The sequence below is a fragment of the Dicentrarchus labrax genome, unplaced genomic scaffold (assembly GCF_905237075.1).
Source record: "Dicentrarchus labrax unplaced genomic scaffold, dlabrax2021, whole genome shotgun sequence".
Lineage (NCBI taxonomy): Eukaryota > Metazoa > Chordata > Actinopteri > Moronidae > Dicentrarchus > Dicentrarchus labrax.
Window position 1 is genome coordinate 14,766,481 of NW_026136719.1, and position 14,750 is coordinate 14,781,230.

The following is a 14,750-nucleotide window of genomic DNA, read 5'->3' on the forward strand; positions in this document are numbered from 1 at the left end:
CCTACCTACGGCCAGTGGTTGGTTCGTCTGTGCTGAGCTACCGTAGAAACATGATGGTTCAACAAAGCAGCCAGAGTCATTCTAAGGTAACAAAAACATTTTTGTATGTATGTATGTATGTATGTATGTATGTATGTATGTATGTATATATATATATATATATATATATATATATATATATATATATATATATATATATTCCATTCCTGCCAATAGATCCTCCTAAATAATACACTTTTATTAGTTAAGGTGAATAAAATGGACTACAGAGTTTTATTGAAGCACCTGTCAAACTATAAGCTGGGACTTTATACACTGAGTGTGCCTTTTTCAAAAAAATAGACAGAGCCACACTGACAAGGGCTAATAGCTATGAATTTGCTTTATCTTGTAATGACTGACGTAAGGTTAACTGGTCATGTAGCGTAAGAGAACCTTGCAAAGATCTGTTAGTGGAACAGCAGCCGCTTTACTCATAAACACAGCAAATTTAGTGCATATTATTATCCAAATATTTCATTCACTTTGCTATTGTTATCCCTCTTTTCCAAACATTTAAACCTGTCCATCATAAATGCAGTCCACAGAACATAAACAGAACCATGACTTTGTTGTGCAAAGCTTACAAATGTGTCATCATTGATAAATGGCTAGACGTGAATGACTGGCTAGAGAAAATGCTTCTTTATGCTTATTTTATTCAATATTAATGCACATTTTACCAGTAGGCAAACTTAAAATACATGCCATTAAATGAGTGAATGACTAAAATGAATGACAAAGGATACCAATGGCAGCAGTATTTTTGTTCTGAGTCATCTAGCCTCAAGTACGATAAGACGTGGTTTCAGAAAATATTCATATCAGCAGTCACGTCTCCCTCACCTGAGGTCATGATGACCAGAGCAGGAGTTGCATTTTTGTGGTCCCATATTGAGATCTTAAACCATATTACCTATTAAAAATGCATGTTAACCTCTGTTAATATACTGATTACACAGCTTGGCTTGTACAGTGGGTCTGCAATATACAAAAATTAATTATTTGTTATTTAGAAATGAAGAGTAACAACTTCACGAGAAACCTGTTTTCATATTTGGGAACCAGATGGGTGAAGAAGGCTGCAGAAGACCTTTTGCTATTGTATGTGTAGATGCTAACTCCTGTTGCTCTCTTCTGCCATCATCTTTGTTCACACAATGTTAAAAGGTCAAATGAAAAATGCATGAATGTGGCTGGAGGATCTCACCACTCGTGCATGAGGAAGTGACTGAGTACACATGGTCTTGCTCTGTCGGTGACAAGGAAGGATCTCAATATGCTCGCTAAGACAGTTAGTCTGCTTCCAAGGAAATACTTCATTGGGTTTTCAAAGGTTGACTGGAAAGCTGCTCAAGCTATCGCAGGTCTCCATTCAATCATATATCTCAAATGGTTTCCTGACCAACCTGCTTAAAATAACCTTGACCTGCCTGATGTTGAATGTGGATGTTGTTTCTGTACAATGCAGGTATGATGCTGTAAACATAAAATATGGAAAACGGTCAGTATTTCCCATAAATTGAAGGCTGCACTTACCATTCACATTCAGTAGCAGTTGTGGTTAGCGAAAGTGCTGCTCCCTCATTCCCTTAGTGGTGGCACAGACTAAAGTGCCCTTGAGCACAACTCCTAACCCCCAAACTGCTCCAGTGGAGCTGCTCAGTGGTGATCAGACTGTGGTTGTACCGAGCAATTTTCAGGTGTGAATGTGAGTTACTGAGGGCAGAAACAAACAGAAAGCTGCAAGATGGGTGAATCTGCCAACTCCCTTTCATTTTCTATGAGAGTTTTATGCACACATTTCTTATTGATAATTTTAACAAACTACCATTCAGTAGTGAATAACTCACTAGATGGAGATTTAGAAAATGTGGACTTGAACAGTGAATTGTTCTTGTTTTTATAATATATAATATAAAATAATATTCTTGGCTTCCAGTTTTATTTTATGTTTTATTTTTTATTCTACCAGTTAAACCGAAGGTAAAACACAAATAAACTTAATAATCAAGTAAATGAACAGATGGAATGGATTTCAGTGTAGTTTTCTATGTCAGCTGTATATATTTCTTACTGAACAAATACGCACCTCCTTTTCTGGTTTTCGCAAGGCAATTGACACTGAATAATGACTTTATACTTGATAAATGGCACACGCTTAGATTTTCCCCTTCAAGTTTAAAGATTGTCCTTATTTATTTATTTATTTAACAGACCCCAGGTGGTAACAACTTGCCATTTAACCTCTTTCTCCTCTGTTTTTGATATTCGCATACCCCAGAAAAGCATAGTCGGGCTACACTACTCTTCCTGCTTTACATGACTCTGCCTATGTAAACATTTTATATCTTCTTTATGCTGATGACACAGTAATCTACTAGTCTGACCCCCAAGCATTGATGTCATGAACTGTACACTGTCTTCTCTCTTGTTTATCAAGTCATGCAACATAAGCTTTATTTTAACATATATATATTTTTTAATTTATTTAAAGAGAAAATACACTGTATCTTAACAGTCTGATCAGGTCACATACTATAAAAGATTTTGGATCGGGCTACTCCATCCACACATTTCTTTAAATACGTATCTTCATGCAGTCTTTTTTTTTTATCCTGTTGTCTGACAATTTGGTCTCTGATAAACTGAAAAAATCTAGCTCATACACACACAAGTGATGCTTTTTTATTTTTTTTATTATTAGTTTCATACCTTGTTCTTCTTGTCAAAGAGCTGAATGACAATGAAATGTTCCTGTACTTTTGAAAATACAGGATGTAAGCAAAATAATGTAACATACCATTCCTTCTCCAATTCCATCTACACAAGGCCAAATGTCTTAATTTATTCCTTTCCTTTCCCTCCATCCTTTTTTCAGTGGTCGTGTGAAACCATTGCTTGGCCGATTCAGTGAGCTTGAAGCCCTGCTGTCTAACATAAACATTAAGCCAGGCAGCATTGATGCTGTCCTGTTGGATGCTGGCTGCTCCTCCATGCAGATGGATCAGGCAGAGAGAGGCTTCTCCCTCAGCAAGGATGGGCCTTTGGATATGAGAATGGATGGAGAGAGGTAGGAGATTTACCACATCAAGTATTTGTGGAAGGCTAATGGATCTCAATTTGATTAATAATGCAGTATTAACAAAACTGTACATAAAAAACACTCAGCTTCATTTTCTTAATAAATAATGATGGGAGTAGTAATGTCAAAGTAACAAGTTTGTCCACCAGAGAGCACTGACAAGTTTGGTTTTCAACTGTAAAATGTAGGGCTGCCCCCAACTTAAGATTTTCCTTGTCGACTAGTAGTTGTTAGATATAGCCAATAATCGATCGTGGTACATTTATGATATTAATTTATTTCAATATATATATTTTAACAGCCACCTGTTAAATGATAACAAATAAAGCAGTAATGATTCTGAATGTGTAAGAACAACCAGCAAGGACACTGAACACTTAAATATATTATTATAACACCTTACAAGTCTCATTGTTCACAACACGGAATAAATAACTTACAACTTCATTAAAACAAATACTGGTGGACTGGATGATGTACAACGCTAACAGTTACTTTCATCCCCAGAGTGTATGTGGAAGCAACTGACACACTCTTTGTGTAAACACAGCGCGTGTGCCAGACGTAGCCGTCTTGTGCCGTAAACACCACGCGCTGCTCATCCGGCCTATTCGAACGAGCCGTTAAAAGAGAAAAACTCTGTGTTGCAACAATCCCCTGATACTTTGATCCTTGTGAAAAGGTGCAGCTCCCAAACAGAGTTTTATACTGTTATTTTGTTTTTCTGCAACTATCCAACAAAAAGTGAGTCTCTCGACTTTTAGGGGGCAGCCTTAGTAAAATGTTTTCCTTAGAGTCAGTGCATATCTCAGTCACAATTCTATAATGCCATTTTTAATGGATTCTCATCAAAAATCCCCAAAAATTTGTTTTAGTTCTGTGTGTATGTAAAGTACTGAGTGATATGTGTGTGTGTGTGTGTGTGTGTGTGTGTGTGTGTGTGTATATATATATATATGTGTGTGTGTTTGTGTGTTTTATATATATATATGTATATATACTTGCAAAACAACCATCTAAGATAACCTGATTATAAGGTATTACACAAGCTGCTCGTTGCTTTTCATTCTCTCACAACCATTCCTTTCATGAGCCATAAAGGTTTTCAGCTGTATCTCAGAGTTGTCAGGATTCGCCACTGTCAGCAAGGACGTGACGTCAAGCTGCTTAATTTGGCTTCTCTTTGTGCGTAGGTACCCCGACATGCCCTGCGCTGCTGACGTTGTGAATACCCTAGATCAACAGGCTCTTGCATCCATCCTCACTGCATATGGGGAAGAAAGACACGCCAGGAAAATAGCTTCAGCCATTGTGGAGGCACGCCGTGTCAACCCCATCACTCGGACGCAGCAGCTGGCCAGCGTGGTGGCAGGTAGCTCGACACTATCCTGATTAATTCCCCGCAGCATTCTAGAGGCTGTAAGGGAAAATAAAACACTAGTAAAGTTATTAAGGCTGCCTCCCAGTAGGACATATTTGTCTCAGAAAATTACGTGGACCGTGACCTCAGTCATCATCCTCTCTCTTGCTTCTGTTTTGGGTGCCTTTCTTCTACACCTTCCTTTGAGAGATAAAGTTGAGACAAAGATAGAGCTGGAGGTTGCTGGAACAGAATGTGGCTAATGCCTTGAAAACAAACAGTATCTTACATACAGTTGCCCGTCTTTTTCTTTCCACATTGCTTTATTTGCTATATCCCCCCCCCCCATTTCCCCCGTTTCTCTGCTCACAAATATGCACACACACCTGACACAAATGCAAACACCCACATATGCTCACACATGACACACTTGTGCATAAAGCCAGGATTAGATTGTTTGTCTTCATTGATTGTTTTTTTAGTTGTTTTTTTTAGCTGTATGCCTCCAGGTTTGAGCTGCTGAATGAGTGAGATGTCGTTTCAATAGTTATTGCACAGAGCAGTATGTGCGTCAGTGTCACCCTGGGAGAACAGGTGTGAGTAAGAGCAGCTGTTTAATCTCTTTTGAAGAGCAAAGCAAGTCACCACCAATGTTTATTCGGGAAAAAAACAGAGAGGTCTTGGTTTAAGAAAGTTCCAGGGGGGGCTCTATGACCAAATTTACTGTCACAGGAGAAATGACAAGAGCTTACGTGTGTCTGTGTGAGTGGTGGTGGTGTTGGGGGGTGGGGGGCTTTAGGGACCTGGTGGCATTGAGACATCATATACAACTCACACTTCAGGTGAGTACACATTGCACATTAGTATTTATTCAAAATGCAGAATCTTCTAGATGAAAATAACAATTACTTAAATAGTTTTATGAGACTAATTATTTGATACTACATTTAGTCTTATACAGAATGGTTGTGTGAAAGAGCTAAGCGTTTGAGTTGTACACACACCTGGGGCCAAATGGAAATGATGCATACCCACAAAAACCATGCACGCGCCATTTCCCACACACACAGTGGTAAAATCTGACTTGGCTGTGACAGTGTGTTCAGCTCAAGCACTTCACACCAGGGATACTCTTCATCTTGGAGTGATCGGAAAGTCATATAAATGTGGAACTGGTGATGGGATGGTGATGTTAAGGGAGAGACAGAATCTAATAATTAAACATCATTTTCTCAGAAACACGTGACATGAGACGAGGGTCATTTCAAGAGGTTCAGGCTGATTTATCCATCATATATGTAAAAGATCTGTCTTCTAGGCATTACATTTGATACATTTATTCCAAACCTTCCTTTATCTGTAGATTTTCAACAGCTCCTTTAGTTGGGGATACATACAAAATCTACAGATCAGTTTGGCACAGTTGTTCTTCAACTGATTATCCAGTATGTTGTAAACACGAGCCCAATGTCCCAAGAAGGTTAACGTTTACATTGGATGATTGTACATTGCACGATATGCATCCAGTGCCAGCGTTTATTGCCAACACAAGGAGGCATTGTGATGTTTATGTTGAATTGTTGGAGGAAAGGCTGTGAAGTTTGATGTGGTGGATGTGTGTGTATTACACTTGCAAAGCAAATGCTTGTTACCATTGTTTCCTTTTGCGTGCTTTAATCTACATTTGCATGTTTTAATGTTCTTTTAATGTTCTCCTTTTATGTAATGTGAGGCCCTTTTGTAAAGTCTGGTTCAGTATCAGCTCTATAGATCATTAATACGCTTTCTGACGTTTAACAATAATGAGTGAGATATCAATGCGGGATGCTTTACAAATAGAAGTGATAAACTGATGATAATAACGGTTCTACATATAGCCACAGCAGTGCGTAGTGGTCTCGTTGTGCATGTGCCACATGTTTCATGACTGATTTAGAGTCCTCAAACAGAACCATTGCATTGCTTTACAAACAGTTTTATGTGTCTGGCCTCTGGGTGGTTTTCTTTTAAGTGCTAATAGAATCAAGATTCAAAATTCAGCAGAGCAGCTTCGCCAAATCAACCCGACATGTAACTTAATGGAAAGTTTGTTTACTTTGCTGAACACTGACAGTAGGAATCAAGCAAGAAAGCATCTGCTCAAACTATATTACAGAACCAAATGCATTCATAATGATAAATTACATAAACATCTTGTATTTAACTGTGTGTGTGTGTGTGTGTGTGTGTGTGTGTGTGTGTGTGTGTGTGTGTGTGTGTGTGTGTGTGTGTGTGTGTGTGTGTGTGTGTGTGTGTGTGTGTGTGTGTGTGTGTGTGTGTGTTTTGAGTAGCCAGGAGGAAGGACAGGAACAACAAGCTGTTTAACGTTAATTTCCACCCAGAGCAACAACTGTATGTGTGGTGATCTACTTAAATTGGTACTTGGTGATCAACATTAGCATATATGCTATCACTGCCAATTTAAAATGCATTTTCACTATTACTTCACTATTAGACCTCAAGGTAGAATCATACCCGCTCTCAGGACTGGATAACCCTTCATGTTCCCCGTGTTAACTCAGGACTCTGAAAGACTGCTTTTATATTACACAACGAACTTTAAATAAATATTAAGTCCCTGATAACATTGGGGGATTTTAGAAATATGCGTATTAACCTTAATGATTTTGCATCTAACAGTTTTAATTAGGAATCTTTTTTTTTAACTGATGTTTATGTTTGTGACTACGGTATCTTCTTTTTTTATTTTTGTTTATATTTGATTATATTATTTTATTTCTGTTTTTGTAGCCGGATGTAATCTCGGCGTCATTGAAAATGAGGGTTCAGCCCTCAGTGTATTCCCGAGAAGTGAATAAAGGTTGAATGAATTTAGAACAACTCAAATTACTGCAGAGTTCCACAAAATTGTAATAAAAGAACTGTGTTAACCAAGGTTTCTCCACAGTTAATGTTTTATAGATTCTTGGCAAAAATGTTTGATAAATATACAGTAAATGTTGTCACTTGGTGAATTTTGAAACTGGCTTGACGGTGCAGTGCTGATCTTTGAGGGAACAAAAGTCCAAAACGGAGGAAGCTATCGTGTTAGTTATACTAACTAATCATTTAATTTAATTAATAAACCTGTTGGAGTATAAACTGCTTTACCAAAGCGGTGTGGTTTGCAGTCAATCATGGGACAGGATTCGATGGTACATATTTTTTTAACAAACTTTAATTATTGCACAGTTAACAACCGAGCTAGCCGGCCCACTGGGCTATTGTGGTTGGCTTGCACCAGCGCATCTTGAGTTAGATCATATTACTAGTTACAGAAGCTAGAAATATTCACTCTTCCAGCTTGCAGCACAACCTATTTTACGAGGAAGTGAAGAATTCCACTGTGCAACTTTCTGCGGTGACATAGCACTTGTTTGATAAATTCCTGATTTGTGGTGATGCCGACTTCATTCTCAGCAGTCCAGTGTTTCTGTCTGGCTCAAACTGATCTCGTCTGCTGTGCTACAGTTGTGTCCATGTTCCTCCGTAGCATTTATTCAGCTTTTTGTTTGTCCAGTAAAACCAAAGCATCAAACACTGTTGATCTCCAAACAACTTACTGTGAAATGTATTTTTTATTTTCGCCTTTGTTGATACCCGCTACAAACATCAAATATGGAAAGACATAACACAAAGGTAGAGTAGAGGGACAGGTTTGTGGTTCTAATTCAGTATGTTGTCCTATGTAATACATTCGTAATGTTGTGGTTCCTTGTTAACTACCTGATGTCCCCTTTATGAACACATCTTAATCTCTTCTTTCCCCCATGGATCTGTCCGTAGGACCTTTGAAAGATGAATTAGAGAGAGAGCATATGGCTTGGTGAGGCCAGACCAGGGCTGGTCCTTGCTGTGCAGGCATTGTATTGATTTCAGTGTGAGTCACACCTTGGGCTGTTTAGTGCAGGAGGAGAGAAATGCCACATCACTCACTTCTCTATTTATTGCAGTTTCTCTTTAGGTCTAAATAAGTGTCTAATTGTTCTTTAGTCTTCTGTGTGGTAGTTATGAGCTGGTCAAGCTGGACCTTCAAAACTAAAGCAACTGAAGCCAATGTTTTCCCAGCTTCCAATCTGAAACGTTATCTTTCAGATTCCTTCTGATTGCACAAGTATTTTGAGGGAAGATCGCTCAAATAAGTGAAGGAACATTCTCCGCTTCTAAAAGTCAGGTGCAAATTGTTGAGGAGTATTAAAGAAGAAGGTTTTTGTGGGGGTAGAGAGGCATAAATCACCCTTTATTTCACTGAAAGCAGGTCAAGACTGAGTGCACCGTCCAGAGAGCGATAACTACAAAAAAAAAAACACTTTTTACAGTAATCAGGGCATAGGGAGTAATCATTTTTTGTGCTCAGTAAGACTTAACTTGAACTTGGCATTCAGTGAACTGAGAGATCATGAGAAGCATTTGGCTGCATTTACCTCGGTATTTTGGTGACACATCATCCATATCAACACCATCTCCACCCTCCATCTGCTCCGCACGGAGACTCTGATGGACCTGCCACTCAGTCCTGCTGCAGCTCTCTCTCCACTGGTTTCAATGGCTTGTATACATTTTTCAATAAGCTTTTTATGTGCTACATCTTGTTTTCTTTTAAGTTAATTGAATGACCCCCCTCCCCTTTCCTACTATGTTTGATGATTCTCACTTAACCATTAGATGGCATATCTAGAAGTCAAGGCAACTGGATTTATTTTATTCCTGGAAATTGTTATTATTTAGGAGGCTTCCTTTATTTTCTTGACCATTGGAGATCCCAGGCATTTCACCCTCTTTTGTGTTATTCACACATGGGTAGCACCTGTGGATTGTGTAGGTCGTATATGAGTCATTAGTTCACATGAGTCTATAGAGTCACAAGAATCAAGGTGTAGGTTGGTGGCGTAGTAGCTCTCCATTTTGTTTATGTGTGGTTGTTTAAGCTTGAAACAGATGGTCTCCTTCACTCTGTCTCTTGTCCTTTAGAAGAATACAGTGATTTTTTGCAATGTATGAACACAGTATTTACTGAGGATCCTCCTGAGTTAGTCAGATACTCCAGGCTTAAGGTGAGTTTGTTTTTTCAGACCAACAGTCCAAGCTACAAAGATCAGGTCACATAAGACAAAGTTACCATTAAATGTTTGACTTTTTTCTTGAAAATTTGCTGAAATGATTCATCAATTCTCAAAATAGTTGCTGAATAACTTTCTGTCGATCGATTAGTCAGTTAATCAAATGTAATCAGTGAATCTTTCTTCTTCAGCATTTTTTTCTGTTTGCATTAAGCCTGAGAACAATATGTTGTAGTGCACTGACTTACTCTGACCATTTCTTTGTCTCTAGGATCATTTCCTGCAGCTGTCCTCTACGCACGTAAAGACCGCCTCCAGCGACCTGCACACGTGGCCACTAAGACTTTCCAAGCTCTGCGTGTTTTTGTGAATGACGAGCTGAACGAACTACATGCAGGCCTGCGCGCTGCCCAGGCAGCACTGAGACCTGGAGGACGTCTCTGCGTAATCACCTTTCATTCGTTGGAAGACAGACTGGTCAAACGTTTCCTCCAGGGAGATGACTTGTCTAATCTAGATCAGTATCACTTCAGCCCAAGGAAACAAAGCACCAGGAGGGATGGAAAAAGAAAGGGTGGAAGTGTTCATTGGCTTCCTCTGAAGAGAAAAGTGATCGTCCCAGAAAAGGACGAAGTAAAAGAGAATCCTCGTGGACGCTCCGCTAAACTTAGGGCAGTGCTCAGACTGACAGAATAATTATGAGATGAGAAATGTTTGAGCTTTTTTACAACCAAAGTAACTTTTTACAATTGATACTTAAAGCAAGTTAACCAAAGGAGGTAGATACAAGTAAATAATAAGACTCTCCTGTGTTCTACCTGCTCTTTTTTATCTTGACTGTTTGTACGTCGATACAGAGAAAAACATTTTTTTTAACCTTCTCTAGCTTAAGCCCACCTCAGCAGAGAGCTGGAGTTTAATCCTGGTACCTCTGGCTCTGTGTTCCAAAGAACATAATTGGCCATGTTTCCTGGTGGGAAGCCAGTGAGGGTTGTCATTATTAATGCCGCATTAGTGACTCCTACTGGTTGGTTAGGGCACTGCACAGTGATGTGTGAACTATGGGTAAGGGACAGAATGAATCTCACAATATGGCCACTAGTAAGAACTCAGATTTATATATTTATTTTTCCTTGGCAGTTGATAAAAAATAACTGGTGAATATCACTCATGCAGTATATAATATGCAGGCTGTAAGATGTGGTTGACAGCTCCGAAAGCTAGAAAGTAGACCTTTGCTCCTAGATTACTCTCCTATAGACACTGTTTCTAAATGTCAATAATGAGGGTTTTTTTAAGCACAGAAAGTTTTAAAAACTGCAGTCCAGAGAAAAGTGTCCAAAGTTTGATATAATTTCAAGCTGAAACAACAAACAAACAAAAAAACTATCCTAGCACAGTATGTGGACTTTAGTGCTTTACTGTGAAAAGCCAATTTAGACTATTTTAATTGTCTTTAACCTGATTCGTAGCAGCTAGATAGCTAACTAGCTCGTAACACTCCACCTTAAAGGAGAAGGCTCGGTCGGTAACACACAGGTACAATACTCATTTACTTAATGACTGCAACCCTAGTTAAATATAATTAATTAATATAATTACATTTAAGTTGGGCTTCCAGAAGATAACATCTTATTGAATTGAGCAGTCTGTCTTTCTCTCACCTTGTCTTAGCGCTATAAAACCTGTCCAAACTCAAGTGAGAGCCACAACTATGAAAGCTGGTTAATGTTTGAGGTGTTACGTAAAACAAAATAATTGTGGAGGAAACTTTTTATACCCAAATAAAAGTATGTGACCTCTGTGTTGTTTGCTTTTTGTATTATAAACTATGTTGATTCTCAGAATTCAGTTAATGTATCTAACTTTTGGTTTGATACGGCCCTGTAATGATCTGATACAATACTCTTTTAATACACATCATTTGTGAATTTCAATGAAGAAAAAGCCTGCCTACAGAGAAGATCACTGTGTGCTATTTTAATATATTTAACATTCTTGCATGGGTGGTTATTGCAGCTGAATAGCTCAACATATTTAACAAAAAAACACCTTTTCCCATTGACGTCTGTATTTCTCCTGAACCTCCCTTGATGAGTAGCTCAAGTGAAACCTCTACTGTACCATGTGAATCAGTGATGCCACTAAATACTGAATGACGCAAGTGTCAGAAGTGGTGCTGAATGAGCTGGGCGGTTGTTCTTGAGCATTCTCTCACCTTCAACTGTAAGCAGATGAGGTGTTTTGATCTTTACTATTTGACTTGTGTTTGATGAATTGCTCCATCAAGATTATTAACACTTTTTTCTTCTGTCTCAGTTTAGTACACTCTAAATATACCCTTCTCGTTACCTTGGAAACTAAATGGCTCAAGTAACATTTAACTGTGTCTAAAGTTACATGCTGCTTTTAGTCTAATATGAAATGATGACATATCGTGAGTTTGAATGTCCCTCCCTTTTGACATCAGTGGAAACATGTTGACGGAATATGTCATGATGGATACTTTGCTTCTATTTTATTGCCACGAGATCTTTACTGAATCACACTGTTAACTATGTATCAGGAGGTAAATGTGGGTAAGAAAATTATACTCACGACTTCATTTAACTCTGATGCGTGACAGTGTTCATATAAATAGAAAAGATAAAAGAAACATGGGAGAGATGCCCAATTTTTGAAGCATATTCTTTAAACTGTATTCTGTGTCGAGGTTTAGTCTCAACATTTTTAAAGTGTGTAACATTTGGCAGGATCTATATCCATGAGTATGTTTTCATTAGAGTATAAAAACCTTTTTTTGTTACCTTAGAATAAAACGTTTTTATCTACAGATGCAGCGGGTCGCCTTCCGTGAAGTCCGCCATGTTTCTACAGTAGCCCAGAACGAACAAACCAAACACTGGCTGTGGAAAGGGCCTTTCACATTTTTTGCAAGTTTTGTAGTTTCTCCTACACACTTCACGACCCGTTTTTTATTCCCAAGTCGTCAAACACAGACGTGAGTGGTGTTCAGTTAGTTGCTATCTTCTACTTCACCGTCATATGCTGCTAAATCCTACATACTGGTCCTTTTAATGATCTTTTGTACAGCTACCGCTTTACCCTGTATGCAGAACGTCATGTCTTCCTGTTGGTGAATGAGCCGTTTATGTTCAGATGCCATGGGTTGCCTTCCATGGAGTTGAACTGCCATGTTTCTACAGAAGCCCAGAAGGGACAAACCAGACACTGGCTCTAGATGGGAGTGTTTTTTATGTTCTGTGGCCACCATAGTTTATCCTTTTGCGGTTGGAAGGGGAGGGTGAAGCAAGGAAGTTGTTATCTGCAGATAAACTGCTAGCTGTCACTAATTCGTGCACACTCGTCCATTATTATAATCTATTGAACATTAAATCTTCAGAGCATCTACGGATTATGGAAACATCATACTCATCACACCCACCCACGCACTGATTCGATTACACTGATAAATTTCCAATTTCATAGAAATATTTGATAAAATAATTACCTCATAAATGTTTATTATTATTTATTAATGTTTATATACTCACACACACTTTAACTTTGTCTTCCTGATGGTTTAAAAAATATATTTTGTGTTCTCAGTATATAAAACACAACTGATGCTTGTTGCCAGATGCAGGAGAAGATAATAACGCAGGAACATCAGTGATTATAAATTGTTTTCTACGACTGCAAATTCTCAATCACCATGGAAACAGTAACAGTAAATATACTGTAAGACGATGCTATTATTGTAGACTTGGATCAATCCATAGATTGACTACCAGGTACATATCTAATAGCTACTGTAGTTGAATCACGTCTCTGAAACTGCAGGCAGACACACTGAGCATCATCTAACCTGCTGCAAACAAACCTGCCGGCAAAGGATGAATGTCTTCACTCGGTACAGGGCTGAACATACAAAACCCGATCTTTATGTCACTGTTAGCTTTCATTGTTTCAACTGAAGAATATACAACAATGGTGCTTTATTGATGAATCCAGTTTACTAGTGTATGCTCAGTATGTCAGCGCAGGGTGTTGGGTTGAAGACTCATTCACAATCTCACAAATTGCTTTATGAATGAGTGTAACCAGGGGTGGACAACATGACAATATGTGATGTTGCTGTCGCATTTCAACGTCCAGCACAATTCTTTGAAAAATAAAAGTATATTTAGTCAAGTAAGAACAAATATAAGGTACTTAGACTTATATGAATATTTCAATATCATACTTAACACTCTTACTACATTTCAAAGAGAAATGTTACACTCTTTCCTCCTCTACATTGAACAGCTTTAGTCACTAACATCTTACATACAAAATATAGGATGAACTACTGAATTTACCAAGCACTTATAAACCTTGACACTGGCATAATATTAGCTGGACTCTAAAATCTGTACAATAAAGGCAGAACTCAGTGCACTTGTCAGTGTTGCTGATGCTATCCTTTCTCCATTACATGACAGTTTCAAAAGACCTCCAATAATTCTTGGTATGTGAGCACTGAATTCGATTAGTCTTATGAAATCCAAGCATTGAGGTGTCCTTACTCATCCATGTGAAGGAGATGTGGATAACAGAAGTGTGGCCATGACAGAATACAAGCCAGATTCGAAAAGGATTATAGAAAACAAAAAATTCCATCGTCAAATGTAGTTAAATACAAGGTAAACAAAATACCAATGAAATAGGTTGCTGACACTGAATCTCACTGGAATTTGTTGTTTTGTGTCAGACGATCTTTTGGGTCACACCTGGTAGTAGTACTGTATGTTAGTAGTCTAATCAGTAACTACTTTGATGGTTGATTAATTGTTTAAGTCACTGGTGGTACACGGAGGAATCTTTCTATATTACGTATTTATTTTTATTTTTTTAAATGAATTAAAAAAACACATAATAGTATCAAAATACAAGGAAACACTTAAACTATGACGTCACTGAAACATTAGAATTTTCTGTAATATTTGTGTTTCAATATCAGCCTGTTACATACTCACGTTTATCCATGTAGCACAAGCTTATGTCCGTGATTAGTTACGGTAAGGTGTATGGAGGAAGTTTGAGGAACACTGTTTATGTCATTTTTCAAGAAAAAATGTTTTTTTGTAGCTTCCAGCTTCTCAATTGTGAGAATGTTTTATATTTC

The 14,750-nt window shown here is 38.1% G+C and overlaps 1 protein-coding gene across 2 annotated transcripts in view; it reads left to right on the plus strand.

The window, feature by feature from the left end:
* The window catches only part of mettl15 (methyltransferase like 15), a 43,067-nt gene extending 31,680 nt beyond the window's left edge, over positions 1–11,387 (plus strand). For both annotated transcript variants that reach the window (XM_051379819.1, XM_051379820.1), the window contains exons 4-6: positions 2,921–3,112; positions 4,318–4,496; positions 9,855–11,387. In XM_051379819.1, the coding sequence (XP_051235779.1) occupies positions 2,921–3,112; positions 4,318–4,496; positions 9,855–10,279 (796 nt within the window). In that variant the 3' untranslated portion in view covers positions 10,280–11,387. The remainder of the gene's footprint in view (positions 1–2,920; positions 3,113–4,317; positions 4,497–9,854) is intronic.
* Positions 11,388–14,750: the final 3,363 nt, after the last annotated feature.